This window comes from Marmota flaviventris, chromosome 3, assembly GCF_047511675.1.
Source record: "Marmota flaviventris isolate mMarFla1 chromosome 3, mMarFla1.hap1, whole genome shotgun sequence".
NCBI lineage: Eukaryota > Metazoa > Chordata > Mammalia > Rodentia > Sciuridae > Marmota > Marmota flaviventris.
This window is the reverse complement of record NC_092500.1, coordinates 99,600,307-99,626,388: the sequence shown is the minus strand read 5'-3', so window position 1 is coordinate 99,626,388 and position 26,082 is coordinate 99,600,307. Positions and strand designations below refer to the sequence as shown.

Here is a 26,082-nt window from a genome sequence, read left to right as displayed (position 1 = left end):
TTTAGTCATGGGCGAGGGGGAAAAAAAGACCTTTCCTCTCCTACAATGAGTACTAGGAATAAGACAATGGATAAATTGACTCAAGGAAGAAGGACTAGCTTACTAAATACAACCAGAGAACAGTAATGACAGACCACCTTTCAGGCAGTAATAAGAAGCTTTTTCTTACTATCAATTCAGAGCCCCCAAAAGAAAGACTTTCTCTGCACAATGACTCTTATTTTCTATGAACATAAACTTTCACCTTTTTTCCCTCATTTTTTTCTTTTTCTTCTTTTTATTTTATTTTATTTATTTTTTTGGTCTTTTGTCTAAGATAAAACAATCCAAGAGTAATCACAAAAATGGTTTGCAAACTGAAAAAAAAAAAAAACCCTTGGCAATTCAAGATAATGTATGGGAGAGAACATATATTCAGAGAAAAATACCCTTAATTAAATACTCATGTAAGAGGGACTGGGGATGTGGCTCAGTGGAAGAGCTCTTGCTAGGCATGCATGAGATATGTGAGGCTCTGGGTTGGATCCTAGATTGGGGGAAAAAAAAAACTAACGGCAGCAACAGATGAAAAACAAACCAACCTAATTAAGAACAACAACAACAAAATTCCAAACAATAATTATCTAATTTATATAATCAGTATAACATGAAGAATAATGATACCAGAGAGTTAAAAGACTTGCTGTGTTGTTCATTGATGTATGCTAATAGTCTAGGATTGTTTCTGATTCATCATAGGTTATCAATAATATGTTAAGTCAATGTATAAATTACTGCATTTTTACATTTATATGCATTTTTATAGATATTAAAGAGATACTTTTTAAAAGTAAATTATCATTCTTCATATTGATAATTATCTGATTAAAAGTTAGTCATCTGTATTTTATATAAAAAATTTAAAATAGTATATAAGCAATGTCTCCATATATTATAACCTGAAATATATTGTTCATTACAACCAATTCTAGTTTATAAACTTCAAAATAATAAGCACATAGCTGGGCCTGGTGATATAGGTCTATAATTCCTAATCCCAGGCACTCAGGAGACTGAGGCAGGAGAATTGCAAATTTGAGGCCACCTGGACAATTTAGTGAGATCCTGTCTCAAAAAAATATAAAAATGGCTAGGATGTAGCTCAGTGGTAGAACTCTTGCCCATCATGCATGAGTCCCTGGGTTTCATCTGTAGGACTTGGGACAAGGGGTGGGGGGCTGGGGGTGGCTAAGCATTCTGACTTTACAGGTATTCTGAATACAATATCTAGTACAATGTCTTAATCATCTCCTGACTAATGGAGGAAATAGATAAGAAAACAAGCAATTTTACTTCTTATGAGAGTCATCCCACTACCCTTCAATAGATTATGGATTAAAAAAAATGTGGCATATATACACAATGGAATTTTACTCAGCAATGAAAGAGAATAAAATCATGGCATTTGCAGGCAAATGGATGGAGTTAGAGAAGATAATGCTAAGTGAAGTTAGCCAATCCCAAAAAACAAATGCCAAATGTTTTCTTTGATATAAGGAGGTTGATTCATAGTGGGATAGGAAGAGGGAGCATGGGGAAATAGATGAACTCTAGATAGGGCAGAGGGGTTAAAGGGGAAGGGAGGGAGCATGGGGTTATTAATGATGGTGTAATGTGATGATCATTATTATCCAAAGTACATGTATGAAGACACATATTGGTGTGAATATACTTTGTATACAACCAGAGATATTAAAACTTGTGCTCTATCTGTGTAATAAGAATTGTAATGCATTCTGCTATCATATATAAGTAAAAAATAAAGAAAGAAAAAGCTAATTTGCACAGGAAAGGGCCGTAGCACCCAGCACCCAGTACTCTGCTCACCAATGATGTGTAGGATTAAAGGTGCTGATAACAGAGGAACCACTATTTGACTAAGCTCTTCTATTACACAGCCTCGAGAGATGTTCAGAGGCTCCTTAGCTACCACTTTCAGCCAGAAAAAGAGGCCGTAGCTCTGCACCCTATGGACTTGGCATTTAGACAATATTCCCAGACTCAGTGAAGAAGGTCAGCCCCCTGTAGTCCCTGATCCAGGCAGGGAAAGAAGAGCTCAGGATGGTCAAGGGTCCTCACTTGTCTCTCCTGGGCCCTTCCCATCCCCAAAGCACAAAGTCCATGGCTATGTGAAAGCAATCTGTCTATGACATTCTTTTCATGAATAATTTCTGAAAGTCTTCACTATATACCAGTGACATTAACTCCCTTATCTCAGGGAAGAGTAATGGATGATTTGAAAAAAAAAGTCTTCCCACTTAACAACCAGTAATTTCAATTTCTAGTCCCACATTACCACTGAGTTGTCTTTAAATTTAAAAAATGGTAAATATTTTTTAATGAGTAGTAATTAATTATTTTAAAATCTATATTATTTTCAATTGACAAATAATAATTGCATCACACTCATGGAATGCATATTTTAATACATGTATAGAATGTGGAATGGGTTTTATATGTATATTTGTATGTATATTTTTTGTGTGCCTTGGGTGATCTCCATGTCGTTCCTTGTTCTTCTCTTCAGAGTGGCTCTTTTTTTTCCTATGCATTCGTTTTGTTACTTTAATATGTTGACTCTGTTTTTTTTTTCCTGTATTATATTTATTAGAAAAATGTAGCAGAATGTGAAAGTGGAAAACCCAAATAAGAGAGTCTCATTGGCTCTTCCAGTACTGATTCAACAAAAGCGTCCCTGTAGTGGCTTATTTTGCATTTTAGAGTTGAATATACAATTTTCCTTAAAGAAAAATAATTGGGCTAAGAAAAAAAAAAATGAATTCTCTCACAAGGCATATCGCATTTATTTTTAGAGAGAAAACAGTCCAAGATAAGTGAATTGAATTGCAATTTAAGTCACCAGCGCACTGTCTAAATTCAGAGTTCATGTTCTACCTGATAAACACAGCATGTGGTGTTGTCATTGCTCCTGTCACTGAGTGACTGAGTGACTTTAGAGGTGTCCTTTTAGTTACTGTGTTTGCTTCCTCACCAGTTCAATGATGATGGGCCTTAAATATCTATTGGTACCCTTATATGTGAATAAGAGAGGTGCAGGAAAATTGATAAATGGAAATGCATCCCCTCTGGAGTGCTATTTGAGCTAAGTTAATAGGAATTAATCAAAATGGTTTAACAGACTAAGGCAGGAGTAAATGAGGGGCTGGCGCCATCTGCTGTTCTGTTTGGGTAATTTCAAGGCAGATTAGAAGAAGTTAATGTATTTTCTTCATTTGGCAATAAAGTTAAAGAATTTAAGCCGGCAGGTGTGAGATGAAATCTTAGAGTAGTTTTTATTTGCATTTCTTTAATTACTAGAAGTGTTGAACGTTTTTTTAATATATTTGATGATCGAAAGTGTATCTTCTGAGAAGTGTCTGTTCAGCTTCTTAGCTCATTTATTGATCAGGTTGTTTGTTTTTTGTTGTTGTTGTTGTTAAGTTCTTTAAATTCTTTATATATCCTGTAGAGTAGTGCTCTATCTGACGTGCGTGTGGAAAAAAATTTGCTCCCAAAATGTAGGCTCTCTCTGTACCTTATTGATTTGTTTTTTTTTTTTTTTTTTTCTGAGAAGAAGCTTTTTAGTTTGAGTCTATCCCATTTATTGATTCTTGATTTTATTTCTTGCACTATAGGACTCTTTTTTTTAAGAGAGAGAGAGAATTTTTAAATATTTATTTATTTATTAGTTTTCGGTGGACATAACATCTTTATTTTATTTTTATGTGGTGCTGAGGATGAACCCAGCGCCCCACGCATGCCAGGTGAGCGCGCTACCGCTTGAGCCACATCCCCAGCCCCTCGCTATAGGACTCTTGTTAAGAAAGTCGGGGGGCCTAATACAACATGATGAAGATTTGGGCCTACTTTTTCCTCTATAGGCACAGGGTCTCTGGTCTAATTTCTAGGTCCTTGACCCACATTGACCTGAGCTTTGTACATGGTGACAGATACGGGTTTATTTTCATTTTGCTGCATATAGATTTCCAGTTATCAAGAATACATAGTGTTGGCAAGGATGTTGGGGAAAAGGCACACTCATATATTGCTGGTGGGACTGCAAATTGATGCAAACACTCTGGAAATCTGTACAAAGATTCCTTAGAAAACTTGGAATGGAACCACCATTTGACCCAGCTCTCCCACTCCTCTCTCTATACCCAAAGGACTTAAAATCAGCATACTATAGTGACACAGCCACACCAATGTTTATAGCAGCTGAATTCACAATAGCTAAACTGTGGAAGCAACCTAGATGCCCTTCAATAGATAAATGGATAAAGAAACTGTGGCATATATACATAGTGGAATATTACTCAGCATTAAAAAAGAATAAAATTATGGCATTTGCAGGTAAATGGATGGAGTTGGAGAATATCATGCTAAGTGAAATAAGCCAATCCCAAAAAAACCAAAGGCCGAATGTTCTCTCTTATAAGTGAATGTTGATCCATAATGTGGGGGAGGGGTACTTTAATTTGGCAAAAGGGAGGGTAGGGAGGGAAGGGGGCATGAGGGCAGGAAAGATGGTGGAATGAGATGGACATCATTACCCTAGGTACATGTATGACTGCACATATGGTGCAAATCTACATCATGTATAACCAGAGAAATGAAAAGTTGTGCTGCAATTGTGTGTACAATGAATCAAAATGCATTCTACTGTCATATATATCTAATAAAAATAAATTAATTAGTTAGAAAAGAAGAATTTAAGCAGGAAAGATTTGAATATGATAAAAATGTTACTTTCATTCTGCTTAAAGTTATCTATGTTTCTTTTTCCCTAAGGAATTATGATTGTTAAGTAAGCTTTTGTTCTAAGCTCCTGCTGAATTCAATAATTATCATATGTGCTTATTCTATTTTTAATTTTAATTTCTGTTACCAAATTACAAGTTATAAAAGGTAAAGGAACTTTCCCTATTTAGTATTAACCTTGTGACTACAGTAGTTCTTACACTGTATTAAATAAATATATTCAGCTTTTTATTTTGTTTTGTTTTTCAGCTAGGAATGCAACCCAGAACGTTGTACATGCTGGGCAAGTACTCTACCGCTAAGCTCTGGAACAGCCTCAGCTCTTTTTATTCATACATTTATTTTATTTTTGAGATAAGTTTTCCCTAAAGTGCTGAGGCTGACCCAAAACTTGCAATTCTCCTGCCTAACCTTCCCAAGTAGCTGGAATTACAGGTGTGCACCACCACAGCCAGCTATATATATAGCTCTTTTAATTTACTTCTTTATTTTCTTCCTCCATACTAGACTGTAAACACCATGAGAATAGTGTCTATGTATGTGCATTACTGTCTGCACTGTTAGCAGTAAAGAAAGAAAGAGCCTTCCCGTGAACTAATCCTCGCTAGAGAATTGTCAAATGAATGAATAAATGAACTTAAAAAAGAAGAAACTTCATATTCTTTTGTCAAAATAAATTAGAACAATTTTTAGAAAGCAAAAACATCTGGGACTTTAATATTTGTATATAATTTACCAAAAAAATATAGTCAGGTTTTTAAAAATTACATATTAGACAGTCTACGTCATTTCAAAAATATAACATACATGCTTAATAAAACAGGCATGACATTTACAAATCATGATCTTTTTTCAGTGTTTGGGATTTGCTGTGCTACATAAGCTATCTTAGAAAAGAGCTTAGTAAAGATATGATTTTACATTTATGGATATATTGAAGTGGATTCTTGATGTCAGTTTCATGGTTTTACTCAACTTAAATTATTTATATTATTATTGATTTGTTTATTCTCTAAAAGTCAAATTATAAATTATCAGTCAGGTATGCTCCTGATGGATTAGGCAACTCAGGAAGAGCTGAGATATGTGGCAGTTGGCTAGAATATACATGAATAATTAAGTTTAGATATGTTATAACCAAGGGAAAATTTAATAATTGTGAAAATCCTCAGGTTGCCTTGAAGTCCAAGAGCAAGTGATGAATAATACTTCTACTTAGAATTCCGAGTTTCCCAACTGTGCCATGCTTAGAATTCCTCACTGTTCTCTCATTCTTTAAAATTTTCTCCCAGGAAACCAGTGGTCTGTCAATTCTCTGGTTCATAGTCTCTTCCACGGGATAATGTTTTGCCTACTGTGGAGGGGTAGGGTTTCAGAGGATTTAGGAAATAAATGCAGGCATAAAGGAGGTACATTACTAAGGTAGAAAGACTGAATATTTCAAATTTGTTCATTTTTCTTGCTATGTTTTAAAATATTTAGCAGACTTAGGAAAATGTACATATTCGGCTCATGCTGCCAAAGCAGAACAAGCTAAAGTTGCTATAAAAAATACATTGACTTAATCCAATCTTTAAAATTATATTCATTTGTACATCTATTCATGTGCTAACATGAATGTTCTATGGAGCCCAAACAAACCTCAGAAAAATCTCTACAGTGAAAAAAAATAAAGAAATGATTAAAACTACTCCTTAACGTTTCTTTTTCTACTACTGCCTATTAATTGTACAGAATAATGGGGTTTGTAGCATAGTCATAGATTCATATATCATACTTTGATCACATCTACTCCCTTCCTCTGACTCCCTTCTTCTCTCATTGTCTCTTCCCTCCCTACCCAGATTCCGCATGAGAGAAAATGTGAGACTGCCCTAAGTCTGGCATATTTCACTTAGCATTATGTTCTCCAGGACCACTACTTTTTATGGTTAGAGAAACAAGTACCAATACAGACTACATTCCACAGCACACTTTTTAAGAAACAACAAAAAGAATTCTAAGCAATCTTTACATATACATCAAGTCTGAGTTAATAAGTCTTTAGGTTATCTTTGACCAAATCTAAACACTTATTAACTCAGGCTTAACTGTAGGTTAAGAATACATTAACAAAAACCAAAACATGTTTAGGGTTTTTTAAAAATAATAATAAATAGTATAAATAGCTAAGATTTCTTCAACTGTTATGAAATTCTAGGCTCTATATGATATGCTCTATAAACATTATCCCTTTAAATCCTTAGATATGTAAGAGATAGCTACAAGCATTCATCTCATTTTCATTTTAGGAAATCAAAGCATCAAGAGGGAAACTTGCTCAGATAAGAAAGAAATTTAGGGGGCTGTGGCTGTGGCTCAGTGGTAGAGCGTTTGCCTTGCACTGGTGAGGCACTGGGTTCGATCCTCAGCACCACAAAAAAATAAATAAATAAAGATATTTTTAAAAAGAAAGAAAGAAAGAAATTTAGTAACTGACCAGAATTTGAATTCAGAGAGGTCAAATTCAGAACCCTTGTTCATTTCTAATTAAGGAAATGCATGCATAATCCATAATTTATTTACATCAGCAATCAGGAAAGTTTTACGAAAAGAATGAGAGAACAGATATTTCGAAATTTTCAAGTTGCTTAACAATCATTGAGGTTATAGTTTTAAAAACTCTTTAGGAATGTAAAAGTCAGTCAGCTCACAGGGCATTCATAAACAGTCTGCAGGGCAAGTGTGATAGCTGGAAAATCATGGCATTTGCAGGTAAATAGATGGCGTTGGTGAAGATAATGCTAAGTGAAGTTAGCCAATCCCCAAAAAAACGAATGTTGAATGTTTTCTCTGATATAAGGAGGCTGACTCATAGTGACAGTTAGGGAGGGGGAGAATGGGAGGAATAGATGAATTCTAGATAGCAAAGAGGGATGGGATGGTAAGGAAGGGGGCAGGGGGTTACTAATGATGGTGGAATGTGATGGACATCATTATCCTAAGTACATGTATGAAGACACGAATTGGGTGTCAACATACTTTATATACATAGATATGAAAAATTGTGGTATATATGTGTAATGAGAATTGTAATGCAAAAATAAGTACATGTATAAAGACATGAATTGGCCTGAACACACTTTATACACAAAAATATGAAAAATTGTGCTCTATATGTGTAATAAGAATTGTAATGCATCCCACTGTTGTGTATTTAAAAAAATAAAATCAATTAAATAAAAAAAGAGTGATAGCTGGAGACTTGATTTAAATTGTGTCAAGAATGGGAACATTTAAATAACTGGCCACTATACAAAGCAGTATACAGAAAGAGATGTCCCCAGAATAGATGGGATCAGGGAACTTGCGCCTGAAGAGCTAATGCTTAGGAATCAATGCGCTGGTGCCTGCCTAGATTGGAGAACCAAGGAGTAATAAGCATGAATGCAAAGGATTCACAGGCACTGTTAGCGTGGCTCAAGAAGATAGCTGTGTCAACTTTGAAATAGAAACTACCAGACACAAAACAGTCAAGAAATTCACCTGCCAGTTTTAGACTAGACTCTTTTTAGAGAGATGCTTTGTCTCCACAAATTCTTGTTCAGTGATAAAGTAGCTCCCAATGGGAAGCTAAAAGTACCTAATAACAAAAGAATTATCTTGGATTTTACTTAAAGCCAGGATGGAGTGACAAGGGCTGGTTTTATTTTTAAGCTAAACATAAACAAAACCAGAAGTGTATTATTTACAAATGATATGATTCCCTATATAGAAAATACAACAGAACAAAAAAAAGTACATGTATAAAGACATGAATTGGCATGAACACACTTTATACACAAAAATATGAAAAATTGTGCTCTATATGTGTAATATTATTTGGAGAATGAACTGAATTTTTCAGTATTTTGAGATAGAGTTAGTACCAAAAAAAAATCCCTTGTGTTTCTATATACTAGCAACTCATATTTGTATAGAAAAATTACAAATGATAATGTCATCTACTTTAACTTCAAAATTATAAAATACATAATGATAATCTAACAAAATAGGTAAAATATCTTTACAGAGAAAACTTTAAAATTTTACTTAGATTAAAGAATGCCTAAATAATGTACTTTGCTTAGAAATCAGATGAATTATTATTTTCAAGATGTAGTTCTCCTGAAGTTTATCTGTAGATTCAATGCAATCAAAATCAAAATTCCAAAAGATTTTTATAAAAATAGATGAGTCAATTAAAAAATGAATATGGAAATACAATGACATAAATCAGCCAAAATTAGAAGAGGGGAGGGGAGGGGAGGGGGGACAGTAGAGAATAGGAAAGGCAGCAGAATACAACAGACACTAGTATGGCAATATGTAAATCAATGGATGTGTAACTGATGTGATTCTGCAATTTGTATACGGGGTAAAAATGGGAGTTCATAACCCACTTGAATCAAAGTGTGAAATATGATATATCAAGAACTATGTAATGTTTTGAACAACCAACAATAAAAAATTTAAAAAAAAATAAAAAATAAATAAATCAGCCAAAACAACTTCTTTGAAAAGAACAAAATAGAAGGATTGTCACTATGTGATTTCAAGATTTACTGTAACAGTTCAGTATTCAAAATAGTGTGGTGGAAGTGGTATAAAAATAAATACATCCATAAAAGAGTAAAGAGTTTTTAAATAAATTCACATATGCATGAACAGTAGTGCTGACAAACATGCAAAAGCAGTGCAGAGAAGAATTGCCTCTCAACAAATGTTACTAAAACAATTGGATATCCACAAGCAAAGAAGTGAACTTCAATACATAACTCACAAATTACTCTAAAATAAGTCATAAACTTCAGTGTAAATCCTAAAACCATGAATTCAGAAAAACAAAATAGGAGAAAAATGTTGTGGCCTTGAGTTAAGCAATGAGTTCTTAAACAACAGAAACGTGGAAGTGCACTTCATCAAGACTGAAAACTTCTCCTTTTGTGAGTGCACAGTTTTGAGAAGGAAAAGAAGGCAGAGACAGACAACCAAAATTCTCAAGTCACATATCAGATAAAGGGCTTTTGTCCCAAATATACACAGATCTCAAAACTAAAAAATTAGTACATAGATAACCCAATTTAAAAACCCTCAAAATACTTGTGTAGTTTCTTTATTTAAAAAACATACAGATGTCATTATACATATTGTGTATAATGATGCTGGATATATATTATAACATATTTACATATATGATGATAGATTATATATAGCAAATGGAAAGGTTCTTTTAAAGAAAATAGCCTGTGTAGGGGGTGGAAAGCTCTGAAAATAGGAGAGATATTTCTAATTTCATCTGTTTCTATTCAGCAATATTTACATATCTGGCTCAGTTTGTTCTACAATTGAGTGTCTTGATTTTTTAGTCTTTATGTTTCTCATAGTATCTCATAAGAGAGTTGTAGAGAAGAATGTAATTTAGGGGGGTAAAATTCTATTATTTTTGCCTCTGGGTCATATATCCTGAGATTCTAACAAATGCTATTTTGAGGGGTTAAAGCTATTAGACTGTCCTTTGGAGGAAGAAAAAATGAAGAAATAATAACTGATTCAGAAACTGATAATGGGTTGTGAATTAGTACATGGAAAAGACCATGCAATTACTAATTATTTCCTGGGGCACCACAGTTGTCCCAAAATGTGTGTGTGTGGTGGTAAAGGTTGGGGGGAATATGAACATGTATAAATGGTGGAGTCTAGAAATAGGTCAAAATTAAAAAGACAATGGCTTTTAAGTTGAGAATGTGAGCTTCTTGATTTTGGTGCGGTCTTTCTCTAGTTCTCCTTCATGGGCACTGTTTACCAGGTCCATTTCCCCTTTTTTTGCCTTCTGTCTATAGTTGGGTAAGTTCTCTATGTTCTGTCTTCTATGCAGTATTAGAAGGGTGGGGGAAGACAGAGAAAATTGAGCAGATGGTTCCCAAGGTTGGAGAGGAGCCAAATTTTAAAATAGAAAATGGAAGATGGTTTGAAAATTAGCAAGGAGGCTTGGGACACACTAGCTGAAAAATGTCAGACAATGATGATGATAGATAGATAGATAGATAGATAGATAGATAGATAGATAGATGATAAATAAAGTGAATCTACAACTCTGGATCTAAAGGCAGTAGGCAGCTGGATTCCTAGTCTTAGTTTCTGAAAAAACCCAGTCAGTTTCTGTAGCCAGCTCATCACCTCAGTTCTCAGGGCTCTCATGGTTTGTACGTAAGTGAAGATGAAGAATAGCTTAACTTCCAGAATAAAAGACCTTTTTATCCAGATCCTTCAAATTCACAGTGCTTTCAGTAGAACTGCCTTCTTCTGACATATACTGTATGCAACTAAAATGCAGTTTTCAGCAAAAACAGCTCCCCGTTGTATATATGCACAGGTGCCTGAAGCATACATCTGGGAAACGGCACCTTGGAGTCTAAACCTGCAGGTGAAGAAGATTAAAAAAAAAAATAAATTTACTGCCACCTTGTTTCAGAAACGTAGCTTTGTCTTAAAACTTCAAATCAATAAATATGGGAAGAAAAGCTCAAGAGAGATCTGAAAGGGTAAATGGGCAAAGCCCTTTGTGAGAAAGGTGAAGAGAGACTTTGGCAAATTCCCCAAGGTTCAGTGTGGCAAATGAGGTCAATAGTAGAATGTGGCAATAATTTTAAAAGTAGATAACAATAAGAAACAGAAAACTTAAAAGGGGTATCAAAAGGAATAAGAAACTTACAAGTGGGGCACCAAAGGAGAACCATCCTCCCAGAGCCACGCGTAGTTGGGTTTCCTCAGTGACAATCCCATCCAGAATGGGAAACTGGAATGGGAGATTGCTTGCTGGATGAAATTCTGTGGAGAGTAATGTTTCTGATTTGATTGAATTGATGTTACAAAACAGCTATTTTGGCTCTCCAACAAGTGGTTCTCCCCCCAGGTCCTAAACTAGATTTGTGTTGCTATCAATGCTCCAGTCCCATAATTATTCATAAACACTCACCAGATCATCAGTGTTATTAATTTTCAGCAATTGGGCATCCAAAGACAAGCAGTTCTCTTGACTCTGTTCCCAATTAAATAGTCCAGAGGGAAATAGGTAACAGCTTTCTTCATGCCAGATCCAATCTTGGGGACAAGGACCTGGGAAGTGTTGTATACTTAATCAGTGAGTTATGTTTGAATACAAATATTTCTGCAATTATGTGACTAATTATAGCCTTAGTCCCCTCACAAGCATACCATTTCGTCTTCATTAAAATATATCTGTACTCTACAAATACCTAAATAACCTTATGGTCTTTATTTCTCCATTTGTTTTAATAACTAAATTTATTTCTCATTTAGCATTTTCACTTCCTCTGTTAAAAAATAGGATAAGCTGCAATGTGATTTTAGAACCCAATCTACTTTTTAAAGTTATGTATGGAATAATGGAAGTGAGAGTTGGAAAATGGATATTTAATAGCCACTCTGTTATTAAGAAGTTAGGCTTATGAATTTTAAAACTACACATCTTTGAATAATGGATTAGGCCTAAATACTGTGCCTTCTACTTTTAGACATGTGCTGACTGAGACAATGACCATATGTGGCTAGTCTGCATTAAGATGTGCTATAAAGATAAAATGCATACCCAATTTTGAAAACTTTATATGAAACAATGGACAATATCCTATTAGTAATTTTATACTAATATTGAATAAATATTTCAGATATTTTGGATAAACCTAAATATGCTACTAGAACTAATCTGCTTCTTTTTATACATATGATTGCTAGAAAGTTTAGTGTTACATAGTGTCACACACTATACTTCTTTGGGACAAAGTTGTTTTAGGGAGAATAATATATTGATGCAAAATAAAGACCTCAACCTCAGTAAAATCTCAAATATTAAGAAGGTTCTCAGCAGCAAAATTCCCAGAGAGACTAGCAAACACAACTCAGGAAGTTAGCAATATGCAAAATGTGCCAAGGTCAGTGAGAATATGAATGTTTTCAACCACCCCCCGGGCCATCTTATCACTAGTGTCATTCTCATCCTTAGTGTTGTCTTCTGCCTAAGTTTATGACATTTTAAGGAAGACAGAGCCCTTTGATCTAGACTGCTACCAAAGTGTAGAAAAAAAATAAAATCTTTCAAAATAGTTACATTTTAATTCAGTTTTTACTGTGCCATAAACCAAGATAATTTAAGAATAGGTTTCATCAAAGAGGCTAAAACAGGAGGACCCTGAGCAATAAAATAGGATAGTGATTGAGAAGGACATGCAAAGGGTCAAGTTGAAAGCAACAAATGCAACCATCTTAGCCTCTTAACGTGCCTTTCATATTATATAAGTGTCAAAAATATCAGTTTTGTGGTCGAAAGCTTAGGCAAGTTTACAAACTTTGACAAAATAAGGAAAACACTTAAAATATAGAATTGAAACCAACTTTTTTCCTTGTGTATGCATGAAATATACATATAATATTACTTAACATTATAATACTATATAAAATGTACATAATTACCATATATTATTATGAGATATAAACTTGAAAAAGACACAAATCTTATTTACCATGTGCAAGAAACCACTAGAAGTACTTCACATATATGAACTCATTTAGTCCTCATAACAACTCATTGAGGTAGGCTCCGTTATTATTCTTCATTTCTCAAATAGAGAAAAGAGGAATTTGAACCTAGTCAGTCTAACTCTAGAGTCTATGTTTTTAATCACTGTGACACACTACCTCTCAAATTTCTAAGTTTGAACTCTTTCAGGACACATTTCTCAGTGATACTCACAAGACTTTCTGATGCAGAATCTTGGAGTCAATGTGGAATCTGCCATTTTTAACAAGCACTTTGCTTACTAAGGTCTGAGAACCACTGCTATTGCTGGTGCTAAGTGTAAAATCCATTACTGTGAAGCCCCTGCATCTCACTAGCTTAATGACTTCAAGCAAACACATAAATAATCACTCTCCCTCTTCATATATGCATTAAGACAACACCCTTGTTTATAGGACAGACAAAACTTGCATATTTTTCCATATGGTATTTTAATATTTATTTATTTATGATCTTCTCAAAGCTAATTGATGAAAGAAAAACTTTATTTAGTATATCTACTAAGTGGCCTTTATCTGACACTGTCGAGAAGTGTAACACATTACCTGGTGTATCTGCCCACACCAAACATACCATTTACTGAGTTTAATTAGTTGTCCATGCTTGACATCCCTGAAAGGTGGTTCTGAATGGTTCTGACATATATTTAATCCCATACAATTTTCAACTGATAAAAACAGAAATGTTTCACAGTCTTGCCTATGAAATAAACTGTTGGTTGGTATATAGCTATGTCTGATTATGTAAATATTCCTGCCCTTGATATAAAAGCCTCCTCCAAGCTTTCTTTGAGCTCTGTGTTCATTTATTTCTTTGAAAGCTCCCTCCCTAAAAAAGATTAAATATATGTATGACACTTGCTAAATATCATCCTATCTAGAAATCTCTGCTTATTTTGGAAATTTAAATTACTCTGTAAACAGGGAAGGGATTTATAAACTGCAAAACTTTACACAAAACCACTTATCATTTTTATCATTTAACTTTATCTTGGTCTCACTTTGTATAAAATGAAGGAATAGATATCTGTGAACAATTATTATGTCATATTTATTCTAAGAAGTTACATATTTGAACTTATATGAGCTGTACAAGAAAAAAAATGAGAGAAATCTGTGTATTAGTGGACTTAGCTACTAATCCTAAGACCAAGGCACTCAGGCGCTTCACAGAAAGCAATGTATGTCTGAAAGTGACTCCATGTCACACTTTCAAACATTCCCTAAGACTAAAATCATACACTTGTTTGGATTACACACCACAGAAAGACTAAATAATGCAGATAGCTTTTGTAATAATATCAAAGTTAAAAATAATCTTGTAAATGCTACTATTTCTCTCTTCTAGATTGTGAGTCCTGAAAAGCTGAAATCAATTCAATTCTTTTTATATAAAGGGACTTTTTAGACCCCTCATATTTTTGTCTAATGTGAAGTATCTACCTAACACTTGCATGCAAGTCTACCTCCATTGATTCTATTTAGATTGATGAAGTGAACATTCACATAGTGTCACAGAATAAAGTCTAATGCAGAAGTACGGGCAAAGAATTTTAAGGACAAGAAGACTCTTTAGGAAAAGAAATCTGGTAGTTTGTAGCTTTCAAGAAATTTCATCTGTATTGCTAATTTTATTGGTATAAAATTTCAAAATGTTTCATTGTCTTTTTTTTTTTTTTTTGTGGTGCTGGGGATTGACTCCAGGGCCTTGTGAATGCTAGGCAGCCCCCCTCATTGTCTTTTAATATTTGTAGTATCTGTAATTATGTCTCCTGTTCTTTTTTTTAATTTTTTTATTGTTGGTTGTTCAAAACATTACAAATTTCTTGATATATCATATTTCACACTTTGATTCAAGTGGGTTATGAACTCCCATTTTTACCCCATATACAGATTGCAGAATCACATCAGTTACACATCCATTGATTTACATATTGCCATACTAGTGTCTGTTGTGTTCTGCTGCCTTTCTTATCCTCTACTATCCCCCCACCCCTCCCCTCCCCTCCCCTCCTCTCTCTCTACCCCCTCTACTGTCATTCATTTCTCCCCCTTGTATTATTTTTCCTTTTCCCCTCACTTCCTCTTGTATGTACTTTTGTATAACCCTGAGGGTCTCCTTCCATTTCCATGCAATTTCCCTTCTCTCTCCCTTTCCCTCCCACCTCTCATCCCTATTTAATGTTAATCTTCTTCTCCTGCTCTTTGTCCCTACTCTGTTCTTAGTTACTCTCCTTATATCAAAGAAGACATTTGGCAGCTACAAACTACCAAAGCTCATTCAAGATGAACTAGATAACAGAGTACATGCCTATAATTTTTTTAATAATATATTGTTTTTGAATTAAAATGATCAGATCTGTGATTTAGTGTTCTGGGCAGGTACACCTAGATGGTTCTCAGTAAACATTTGCTAGCCATCTCAGATCCTTTCTAAATATCGCGGTAAACAATGCTGACTAGGGCTTCCCTCATTTCTCAATCCTCACTCATGTTTCACTCAGTGTGAATGTATAGTAAAGCAATGCATAGTAAACCATGCACTTAATTCAGAACTAAAATAAACTGTTTAATAAACTTTTCCAGTACATGAAAATTTTCCTCAGAAAAATGGACAATATCTCAAGACCAGATGTTTTTTCTTTCTTTCTTTCTTTCTTTCTTTCTTTCTTTCTTTCTTTCTTTCTTTCTTTCTTTCTTTCTTTCTTTCTTTCTTCTCTCTCTCTCTCTCTCTCTCTCTCTCTCTTTCTTTCTTATCTGTTTACTTTTTTATTTACTTTTGGTGCTAGGGATTCAACCCAGGGCCTCACGCATGCTAGGCAAGCACTCTATCACTGAGCTAACCCCCAGTCTTATCTTGGCTTATTATGTAGCATTCACAGATCAAGCCCACATCACAGGAAACCATGGAATGATTGGTTACCAGCTCAAAGGAGCCTTAAGATCATTGGCTCAGCCCTTGCTCCATACAACACTCACTTTGAGAAGAAGCAGCCTTTGGAAGCTGATTCTTTAATAATACAACAGTGCAACTAGAATGAGAGAAGGTATTGGGGCATAGATTGATTCTTTGATGACTTCTAAAGTCATTAAGTAAAAGTAACTTTTAATTTTTATCCTGCTGAATCTGTAAGGAGATCACTCAAGTTTTTTCTAAAAGAGAAAAATAATCTGATTAATTGAAAATCCCAGTCATGCCCTAAACAATTCAAATTGTACTGAATACTAAAAGTTACAAAGAAGAATGCTAAATGAAGGAACTGATTTTATATACATTTTTGAAAGAGTTCTCATAAGTATACAACCTAAAGCTGTGTTCATTTGCTGCTGTGTGTACTCTCCAGATGTACATTCCTATTTTATCATTTACAGTGAGACTCCAAATTGTTACCCCTGCAGTGTTTCAGGGTTTTCTCTCATCAATGAAAACCTAGTTAATCATTTCTAAGATTAACATAATCATTAGAGAGTGCCAGGGTGTTTGTTTTACTTGAGTAATTGAATAAACATTAAGATCTACTCAGTTAAGTATTTGTATTTTGAAGTTCATCTGTTTATATTTAAAATTTTATTGATAATTTTTAACATGCAGCTAAAACATTTGCCAATTAATAATAATTTCACTAACTTACTAAATAAAAGTTAATTGAATTATATAATGATATATATATATATATATATATATATATATATATATATATATATATATTATATATCATCCACCGGTAACATTTCAAATGAAAAGGAAAGGTTGTCAACTTTCTTCTTTGTTTTTGCAAGTAAAAACTTAAAAGCAATTACTCACTCTCTTTGGCTATAATTTTTCATATGAAAAATCATTTTGCACCTTAGGAAGTAGGAAACACAATAAAAAAAAAAAAGAAAAAGAAATCTGATGATTAAGATACAGTAGAATGCAAAGAAGTAAGTACCTATGGCAAGCAGTGAGGATGAGAGGGGGTTCTTCCAGAGAAATAAAAAAAAAAAAAAACAAGAGTTTTTAAAGAAATAAGAAGCTCTTTTTTTTAAGGAAGAAAATCTTAAATCCACCAAATAGTGGGCTTCATTAAATCAGATGTCTCTAGGATTTGACATGGGGTAGGGTGGAGATGACAAAAATAGAGAACTTCCAGATGCAGACCATTATGAATGAATAATGAATGAATCATGAATGAAAATGTCAGTATGACAATTCTGTGCCTAGAAATACTTATAAAAAATAAAGATTGAACACAAAACCTGCTACTCCCCCTCTTTCCTCCCACAATACCTGAAAAGTTTTCCACTCTCTTCAGAGCTTCTTGGAGATCCAAATTTTGCTGGTGAAGCTCCATCTGCTTTCTGGATTTTTCATCCAGCTTCAAGGCAAGGGTTTCTATCATTTCCTTGAGTTCCTCCTGTGACTTCTGAGAAGCATTTTTTGCCTGCTGCTGAGCTAAAATCTGTCCCTCCAGTATCATTTCCTGGTGTGTAAGGTTGGCTTGGTGTTGTTTGAGGAGATCAGACACCTGAAATACTACAGTAGAACTGAATCAGGGTTCCATTTCCAATCCCCAATATAGTTCCACTGAATTTTCACAAAATCAAATAATCAATTTTGACAACAGGTAAGTATCCACAATAACATTTCATGAACTTGAATAACTGAGAAGCAAATAGCACTTCAAAGTCTACTGGAAGATGATCCAGATTTCATCAGAAATTATGCAGTGTCTTTTTAATATGGGGAACTTTTCTGATACTTAGGATAAAAAAATTACCAGTATTTTTTATTAGAGTTGTGCACAAATTAAAATTAATAAGTAACACCACAGTGAAAAAAATAAAATGCAGACAATCTAAGACACTCGCCATACTCAGTGACTATTAATAGGAATTGTCATTAGTGGTTTATTCTACTTGTGTCTTAATTCTTGCGTTAAATCTCCTCTGCCCCTCCCATTTTGTCTAACTTTCCAGACTTCCTAATTTTATTTAAGAACCAGAACACTTGCCCTATTTTGAAATAGCCACCCCCAAAATTATTTTAAGTTACTGTGTCACTAGAGTCTCAAAACATTTTTTGTTTTTATTTTTGCCATAGTGCATTTTAGGAAGGGTGGAGTTGAAACTAAGGTTGTGAAATCAAGCAGCAATGAATGTTATGGGTAAAAGATCTCAGTTCTAGAAGCTTGATGCTGCAATCTCAAGGGGATCCCTTGACTTGAAACCAGACTTGAATCTGTTGGAAAGCAATAAAGCTTCAAAGAAGATTTCTGCCAATCAGTGCTGCCTAGTCTAGGACACTTCTCCCAACCATTAGGAAAAGGCCTTTAGTGTTGATAGATTGAAAATAAAGCCGGGCACAGTGATGCAGGCCAGTAATCCCAGCTTCTGAGGAAGCTGAGGCAGAGGATTGCAAGTTTGAGGCCAGCCTCATCTACTTAGCAACACCCTGTCTCAAAAATTAAAAAGGTCTGGGGATATAGTTCAGTGATATAGCACCCCTGGGTTCAAAAAGAAAAAAAGAATATCTTATGAATTTGAACAACTCAGAAGCAAATAGCACTTCAAAAACCTTAATACATTGGATCCCAGCCACTTGAAATAGTTCAGATCTACAATCTAAATATGCAAATTAGATGGATGGGTATAATTTTCTTAGATATTCTTGTCCTTATTTTCACTTCTGCTTTTCCTATTAGTACATTCTCTTCCTAAATGACCATGTTATAAATTTAAAGTACATTTAGTTTAAAATGCTTTACTTAGACTATTTCTGATTTTTAAGGACATTTAATCATCTTCATCAAATCTTAACAAGAGTTAATGAAATTCATCTTGCGTTTGTTCAAGTGAGTTTGTGGATTAGTTACGTCAAGTAATTTTACTCTCCATCATTCTTGGATTTATATAGACTTTCTCGATGAAGTTATGAAAATATTTTACCATGTGTATTCTTTATTTCATGTCTTTATCCATTTAAGGGATTAACACAATATACCCATTCATCTTCCCACTCACTTTAAAAACATTTTTTCTAAAACAAATCTAAATCAAAGCTGTTTTGTAATTGTTAGGAAATAAATTCATAAATGTAGACTCATACCACCTATTTCAGTACTTACACTGCATCCCCAGCATTATGATGGTCACCAATAATCCCATGCAAATGATCCCCAGAGTTACAGCAGCAGGGCACCACCACCGAGAAGAAAGAAAGTGAAGACCTAGAGGTGGAAAGAGAGAATCAGAAATTCAGAAACAATAGAAGCAAGTCGTCAAACCATTCTTTGGATCTTGCCTGTACTTGATTTCTTCTCTCTCATACTCCCAATGGCTCTGCAAATAATTGATCACACACTTACGATGAAAAATATGGACAACTAAAGAATTTAAGTAATTTACTCATGGTCACAAAACTGGTAATTTTAAGAGCTGGGATTCAACCAGATATCTGACTCTGATTATCTGATTTTGAAGCTGATACTTCGTCTAATCTCTTCAAAATGACTCTGTTTTTTTTTTAATTGGATAAAAGTACATATATATGTATATCGATATAAATATATTCTTTTTTATCTGTTCTTTTTAGATATACATAATAGTGAATTTTGACATTATAAATACATGAAGTGTAACTTATTCCATTTAGAATCTTTTTTATTGGTTGAAAAAATGACAGCAGAATGCATTACAATTCTTATTACACATATATACCACAATTTTTCATATCTCTGTTTGTATATAAAGTATATTGACACCCAATTCGTGTCTTCATACATGTGCTTAGGCTAATGATGTCTATCACATTCCACCATCCTTGCTAATCCCCTGCCTCCTCTTTTTCCCTCCCACCCCTCTGCCCTATCTGGAATTCATCTATTCCTCCTATGCTCCCCCTCCCTACCCCACTATGAGTCAGCCTCCTTATATCAGAGAAAACATTCGGCATTGTTTTTTTGGGATTGGCTAACTTCACTTAGTTTGTTGTTTGTTTGTTTTAGTGTTATTATCTTCTCCAATGCCATCCATTTACCTGCACATTCATGATTTTATTCTCATTTATTGCTGAGTAAAATTCCATTGTGTATATATGGCAATTTTTTTTTATCCATTCATCCACTGAAGGGCATCCAGGTTTTTGGCTCCACAGTTTAGCTATTGTGAATTGTGCTGCTATAAACACTGATGTGGCTGTGTCCCTGTAGTATGCTGTTTTTAAGTCCTTTGGGTATAGACCCAGGAGAGAGATAGCTGGGTCAAATGGTGGTTCCATTCCCAATTTTCTAAGAAATCTCCATACTGCTTTCCATATTGGCTGCACCAATTTGCAGTCCCACCAGCAGTGTATGAGTGTACCTTTTTCCCCATATCCTCACCAACACTTATTGTTTTGTGTATGCATAATAGCTGCCATTCTGACTAGAGTGAGATGAAATCCTGGAATGGTTTTAATTTGCATTTCTCTAATTGCTAGTGATGATGAACATTTTTTCATGCATTTGTTGATTGATTGTACATCATCTTCTGAGAAGTGTCTCTTCAGAACCTTGGCCCATTTATTGATTAGGTTATTTGTATTTTTGGTGTTTAGATTTTTGACTTCTTTATATACCCTAGAGATAGCACTCTGATGTGTGAGGGGTAAATATTTGCTCCCAAGATGCAGGCTCTCTATTCACCTCCCAGACTGTTTCTTTTGCTGATAAGAAACTTTTTAGTTTGAGTCCATCCCATTTATTGATTCTTGATTTTAATTCTTGTACCACAGGAGTCTTATTAAGGAAGCTAGGTCCCTAAAAGTTCCACCAGAAAACTTCTAGAACTAGTAAATGAATTCAGCAAAGTAGTAGGATATAAAATCAACATCCATAAATCAAAGGCATTTTTGTATATCAATGACAAATCCTCAGAAGGGAAATGAGGAAAACTACCCCATTTTCAATAGCCTCAAAAAAAAAAAAAAAACACTTGGGAATCAACTTAATGAAAGAGATGAAAGATCTATATAATGAAAATTACAGAACCCTAAAGAAAGAAATCAAAGAAGACCTTAGAAGATGGAAAGATCTACCTTGCTCTTGGATAGGCAGAATTAATATTATCAAAATGACCATACTACCAAAAGCACTATACAGATTTAATGCAATTCCTATTAAAATTCCAGTGATGTTCTTTATATAAATATAAAAAGCAGTCATAAAATTAATTTGGAAAAATAAGAGGCCCAAAATAACCAAAGCAATCCTTTGCAAGAAAAGTGATGCAGTAGGTATCACAATATCAAACCTTAAATTACCAGAGCTATACTAACAAAAATGGCATGATTTTTGTTAGTATATGGTATATTTTGTTAGTATATAGTATTTTTGTTAGTATATGAATTGGCACCAAAATAGACATGAAAACCAATGGAACAGCACAGATGTGGGGGTGGGGATATACCCACATAAACACAGTTATCTCATCCTAGACAAAGGTACCATAAATATACATTGGAGAAAATATAGCCTCTTCAACACATGGTGCTGGGAAAACTGGAAATCTATATGTAGTAGAAATTGAACCCCTATGTGTCACCCTGTACAAAACTCTAAGTGGATAATGGTCCTAGGCATTAGACCAGAGACCCTGCATCTATTCAAAGAAAAATTAGGTCCAACTCTTCATCATGTTGTCTTAGGAACTGACTTTCTCAATACAATGACTCTTTACGGAACTCTCAATCCATCTTGGTTGGATCAATTTCATCCACAGCACAGAAAGCCTGAAGTTGTATTATAGATCATATATGAGTACACATGTACATACACACACACACACACACACACACACACACACACACACAGTGTCTTACAAGTAACACAATATAAATAAATATCAGATATCAAGCAAATGAACTTTAGTCAATGAGTCAACTGGGATTTCCTCAAGGAATCCCATGCATAATTTTATGCTGTTCAATTTTTATTCCACTAAAATTATATATGGAATCTGGAGTTATTGACCAAAGAAAAATAGGAATGAAATCTTGATATGCACTTAGCTTATATTAATAGTATGTCCTATAATTATAATTACAACTATGTTATGCAACTATATTTATATCTATCATGTCACAGCAACTATAGGCCTGTTACTATAAGAGAAAAATTTCTTATTTTTATGAAAATAAGTCATGAATTTCACAGTCATATAAAGGTCCATTTATGAGTTCCACCACTCAAAAAACAGAGGTTACCAGTTCAGCAAAAAAAAATCCCATACAAGGAATTTGATTTCCTCTTCTTGTGAAATAAAAAAAATAAAGCACCAGTATTGTTCACCTCTCTAAGTAAAGAGGAAAACAGAAAAGTTTAATAACTACCTTAAGAATATATGGATGATAAAACCCAAACATAGGACTTTAATCCAGTTGTCAATAGCCAGACTGCTTGGAATATTACATTCCAAAATTACCAGTGTAAATGTGTAACAATACAAGTCAATTGATGATCAAATATTCACAAAATTCTCATGTATCAAAAGAAAAATCAAAATTTTGACAGGGTAGAAGATAGCTCATTCAGTGATTCAGTATTCAGATTCTCTTTGCGTGTGTGTGACAAACTTGCAATGAAGAAGTAGAAAGTAGTTTCATTTCTTGCAAGTTATTGCCTAATCCTAGCATGTATCTCTGTAAGTCCCAACTGACCTTTCTCTCTGGTCATTTCAATTTACAATTAATTTCAAATTACAGGACATCAGATATGCCTACCACTCTTGAATGATGAAACTTCTGAATTTTTAGAAGGAAAAAAATTACAGAACACCAGATAATAGAAATAATAGATAATAGAAAGGCACATCTTCTATTATCTAGAGGACTGCTTTGTTCTTCAGAGACCATTAATTCATTCCCCATTCCTGCTAGTGACTTTCTCATCAGAAAGTAATCAGATGTTTCTCAGTAGGTAACTTATCTAATCAGGATTTTGAAAGCAGTATTAATTTTATAATTATATCAAGAGACAGGTATTCAACATTTACTACATGAATACTGAATGAATGATTGAGTGAAGGAATGAATAAACAAATGTCAATTGTTAACTTGTAAGTCTACCAATAAATGTTTCACTGTTTTCATACCAAGTTAGTTCATCAACTCAAGGGTTACATCATTCCATGCTCATCATTATTTTACCCATTGAAAGACATTTCTATCTTGTTTATAGAAACATGATTTGAAATTTCTTTATCCGAATTTCTGACAATACTTCTCTGTCTTCCTCTCCTTTTTTTCTTTTTCTTTAGAATGAATATAAAATAAAAGGCAATTTATCCAGGTTGCCTGTGGAGATGGACTTATGAATTAATGTATACCTAAGCAGTTTAATTTAATCTGTGTGTGTCAAACAGAAAGTATAAATTTTCAAACAATTATACACAATAGAACATAATTTATGCTAATCCATACTGTGTATCATTTAACTTGTTTTGCATAATTCATAAAACATTTCAGAGTGCATTTGCAGTGCCTCAAGTATAAACAAAAATTATGACTGTACACAGTGGATGAATTTGTTTTCTGAACCATCTCATGGATTGGATTCTAATAAATGAGAGTTTGTGATATAATTCTAGTTTACTACTTACTAGCTCCATAAATGTGGGTGATTTTGTTAATCCTCCTGATCCAAGTTGGCCCTCAATAAAAGGGAGATAATAATAGTATGGATCTCAAAGTATTATTTGAACATTCTAAAAAATAAACATTTAAAATGAATAGCATAGAGAATAGTTTGTAGTAAATATGCAGTATAAGTTATCATCACCACCATTATATACTATTTGTTTTCCTTAAATGGTAATACTTTTCATTAAATGGATTAATTCTCTTTTCCTACACTTGGATGTTTTGGTATTTTAACTCCTTTCTTCAATAAATTTACATTTCTGAACTAACCCCGGTATTCTTTCCCTGTACACTTTTACCCACCCCTAGTACCTTTAGCTCTCTCTCCATTTAACTTCTGGTCAGGCTGATCCTTCCTAGGCTTCATTTTGAGGTCATCAAAAGTCATTTCCAAATTCATGCCAAGAATCAGAGAGTGTAGCAGTCAAGGACTTCAACGAACTACAAGTGTATGAGCTTCTGCTGGAGTGTTTAAATAGCTTCTGTTATCTAATAGAAAAATGACTCAATCATCCCTGGGAGGAAAGGGAGTCTTTGCTTCATATTGGGAAGTTGACTGACGCAAATTCTTGGGTTACATCTATTGCAGGTGGGGAAAGTGGTGATTCTAATATTTCAGTAAGCAATTTATGAAAGGAAAAACGTATTTTCCATGAGTCTTAGAGGGAAAAAGTTGTATGTACTCATTAGATAAGGATGCCAAAATTCACAGAAAGTAAGTCATATTAAATTTATGGAAGAGGGTGCATTTAGCCCAATATTCACATTTGCTTGTTAATTTTTGCTGTGGCAAACTGTATATAATATCTTATAATTAACACTTTTTAATAATTCTCATTGTTTTAATTGATAATCACATATGACTCCCATTTCCAAGAGGGTGCTCTGGGTAATTTTAGAACTGAATTTGGGGTACATACAGTGGCCATATAATAGCAGTAGAGAGAACTATTAGACTAGATAAGCTAGTTTCAAATATCTCCCTTGGTCTTTCCTCTTGGGGAATTACTTAACACTGATCAATGTCTCTGTCTATAAGTGGAGATAATGTCTACTTGATAATGTTGCTATAGGGATTCAAATGAGACAATGAGTGAAAGTGAAAAGCTGTTTTCAATTTGGTATTTGAAATATAACAAGAACTCAATAAATATTTGTTATAACTATTATTAGTTCTAGTATTTAGCACAGATAAATTGCCCAGCAAATAATACATTTTGGTCTAACCAGTGATTGACTCAAGTCACAAACATTCTTCTGTGCACTCCCCTTAAGTATGTCTAACTACCTGGATTCATGGATAGACTCCTCATCTATTTTTCTTTCACGATCACCTCATCAGAAAAGAAATATCTCTTTGAAAGTATGTGCACTTCTAAAAAATATCCATATCTTCTAAAAATGTTTTCTGAAGTATTTACGTAAAACGTAACATGATTCTAAAATTTGCTTTAAACCACTTTGGGGGGAAAAAAAGAAAAGGAAAGGAAAAGAAGGAAGAGATAGCTAACAGAAGAATGGAGAAATAAATAAAGTCTCTAGGAAACTAATTAGTAAAAATAACCAATATTGACAGTCTTATTAGGATTCCATTTTCTTCCGTCTCCCTAAGTTTTTCCTGCATTCTCTTTTTCTGTGCAGTGTATCTAATACCAAATTGAAAACAGCTTCTTTGCCATTTAATGTTTTGCTCTGTGACATAGTTCACACACACAATTATCAACATGTAGCAAATACATCCTTATCAAATCAGCTGGTAGCCAGAAAATGTTACTTACCTTTATCACCAAGCCCCTTGCCAGTTCCCTGAAATGTGAGTGCCAGGAAGCAAGGTCCTGATGGGACACATTTCTGCAACAACCCTGGTGACTCACACTTGAATAAAATCTTAGGAAATTCCATTAATAATGAATTAATAGATCCTGAAATAAAAAGGACACTTTATTATTCCCATAGTTACTTAACATGCCACTAACATTTCATAGCATAAAAAGGTTGCCATTTTAACC

At 34.0% G+C, this 26,082-nt stretch overlaps 1 protein-coding gene across 1 annotated transcript; it reads right to left on the bottom strand.

Annotated features, from left to right (window-relative positions):
* Nucleotides 1-9,918: 9,918 nt before the first annotated feature.
* Nucleotides 9,919-24,528, bottom strand: Olr1 (oxidized low density lipoprotein receptor 1). Its single transcript, XM_027924004.2, has 6 exons — nucleotides 24,386-24,528; nucleotides 19,524-19,625; nucleotides 17,687-17,932; nucleotides 11,798-11,937; nucleotides 11,534-11,649; nucleotides 9,919-11,239 (listed from the first exon to the last, which is right to left on the bottom strand). Exons 1-6 carry the CDS (start codon nucleotides 24,471-24,473, stop codon nucleotides 11,095-11,097), a joined length of 837 nt encoding a protein of 278 aa, XP_027779805.1. The 5' UTR covers nucleotides 24,474-24,528; the 3' UTR covers nucleotides 9,919-11,094.
* Between the last annotated feature and the right edge of the window lie 1,554 nt (nucleotides 24,529-26,082).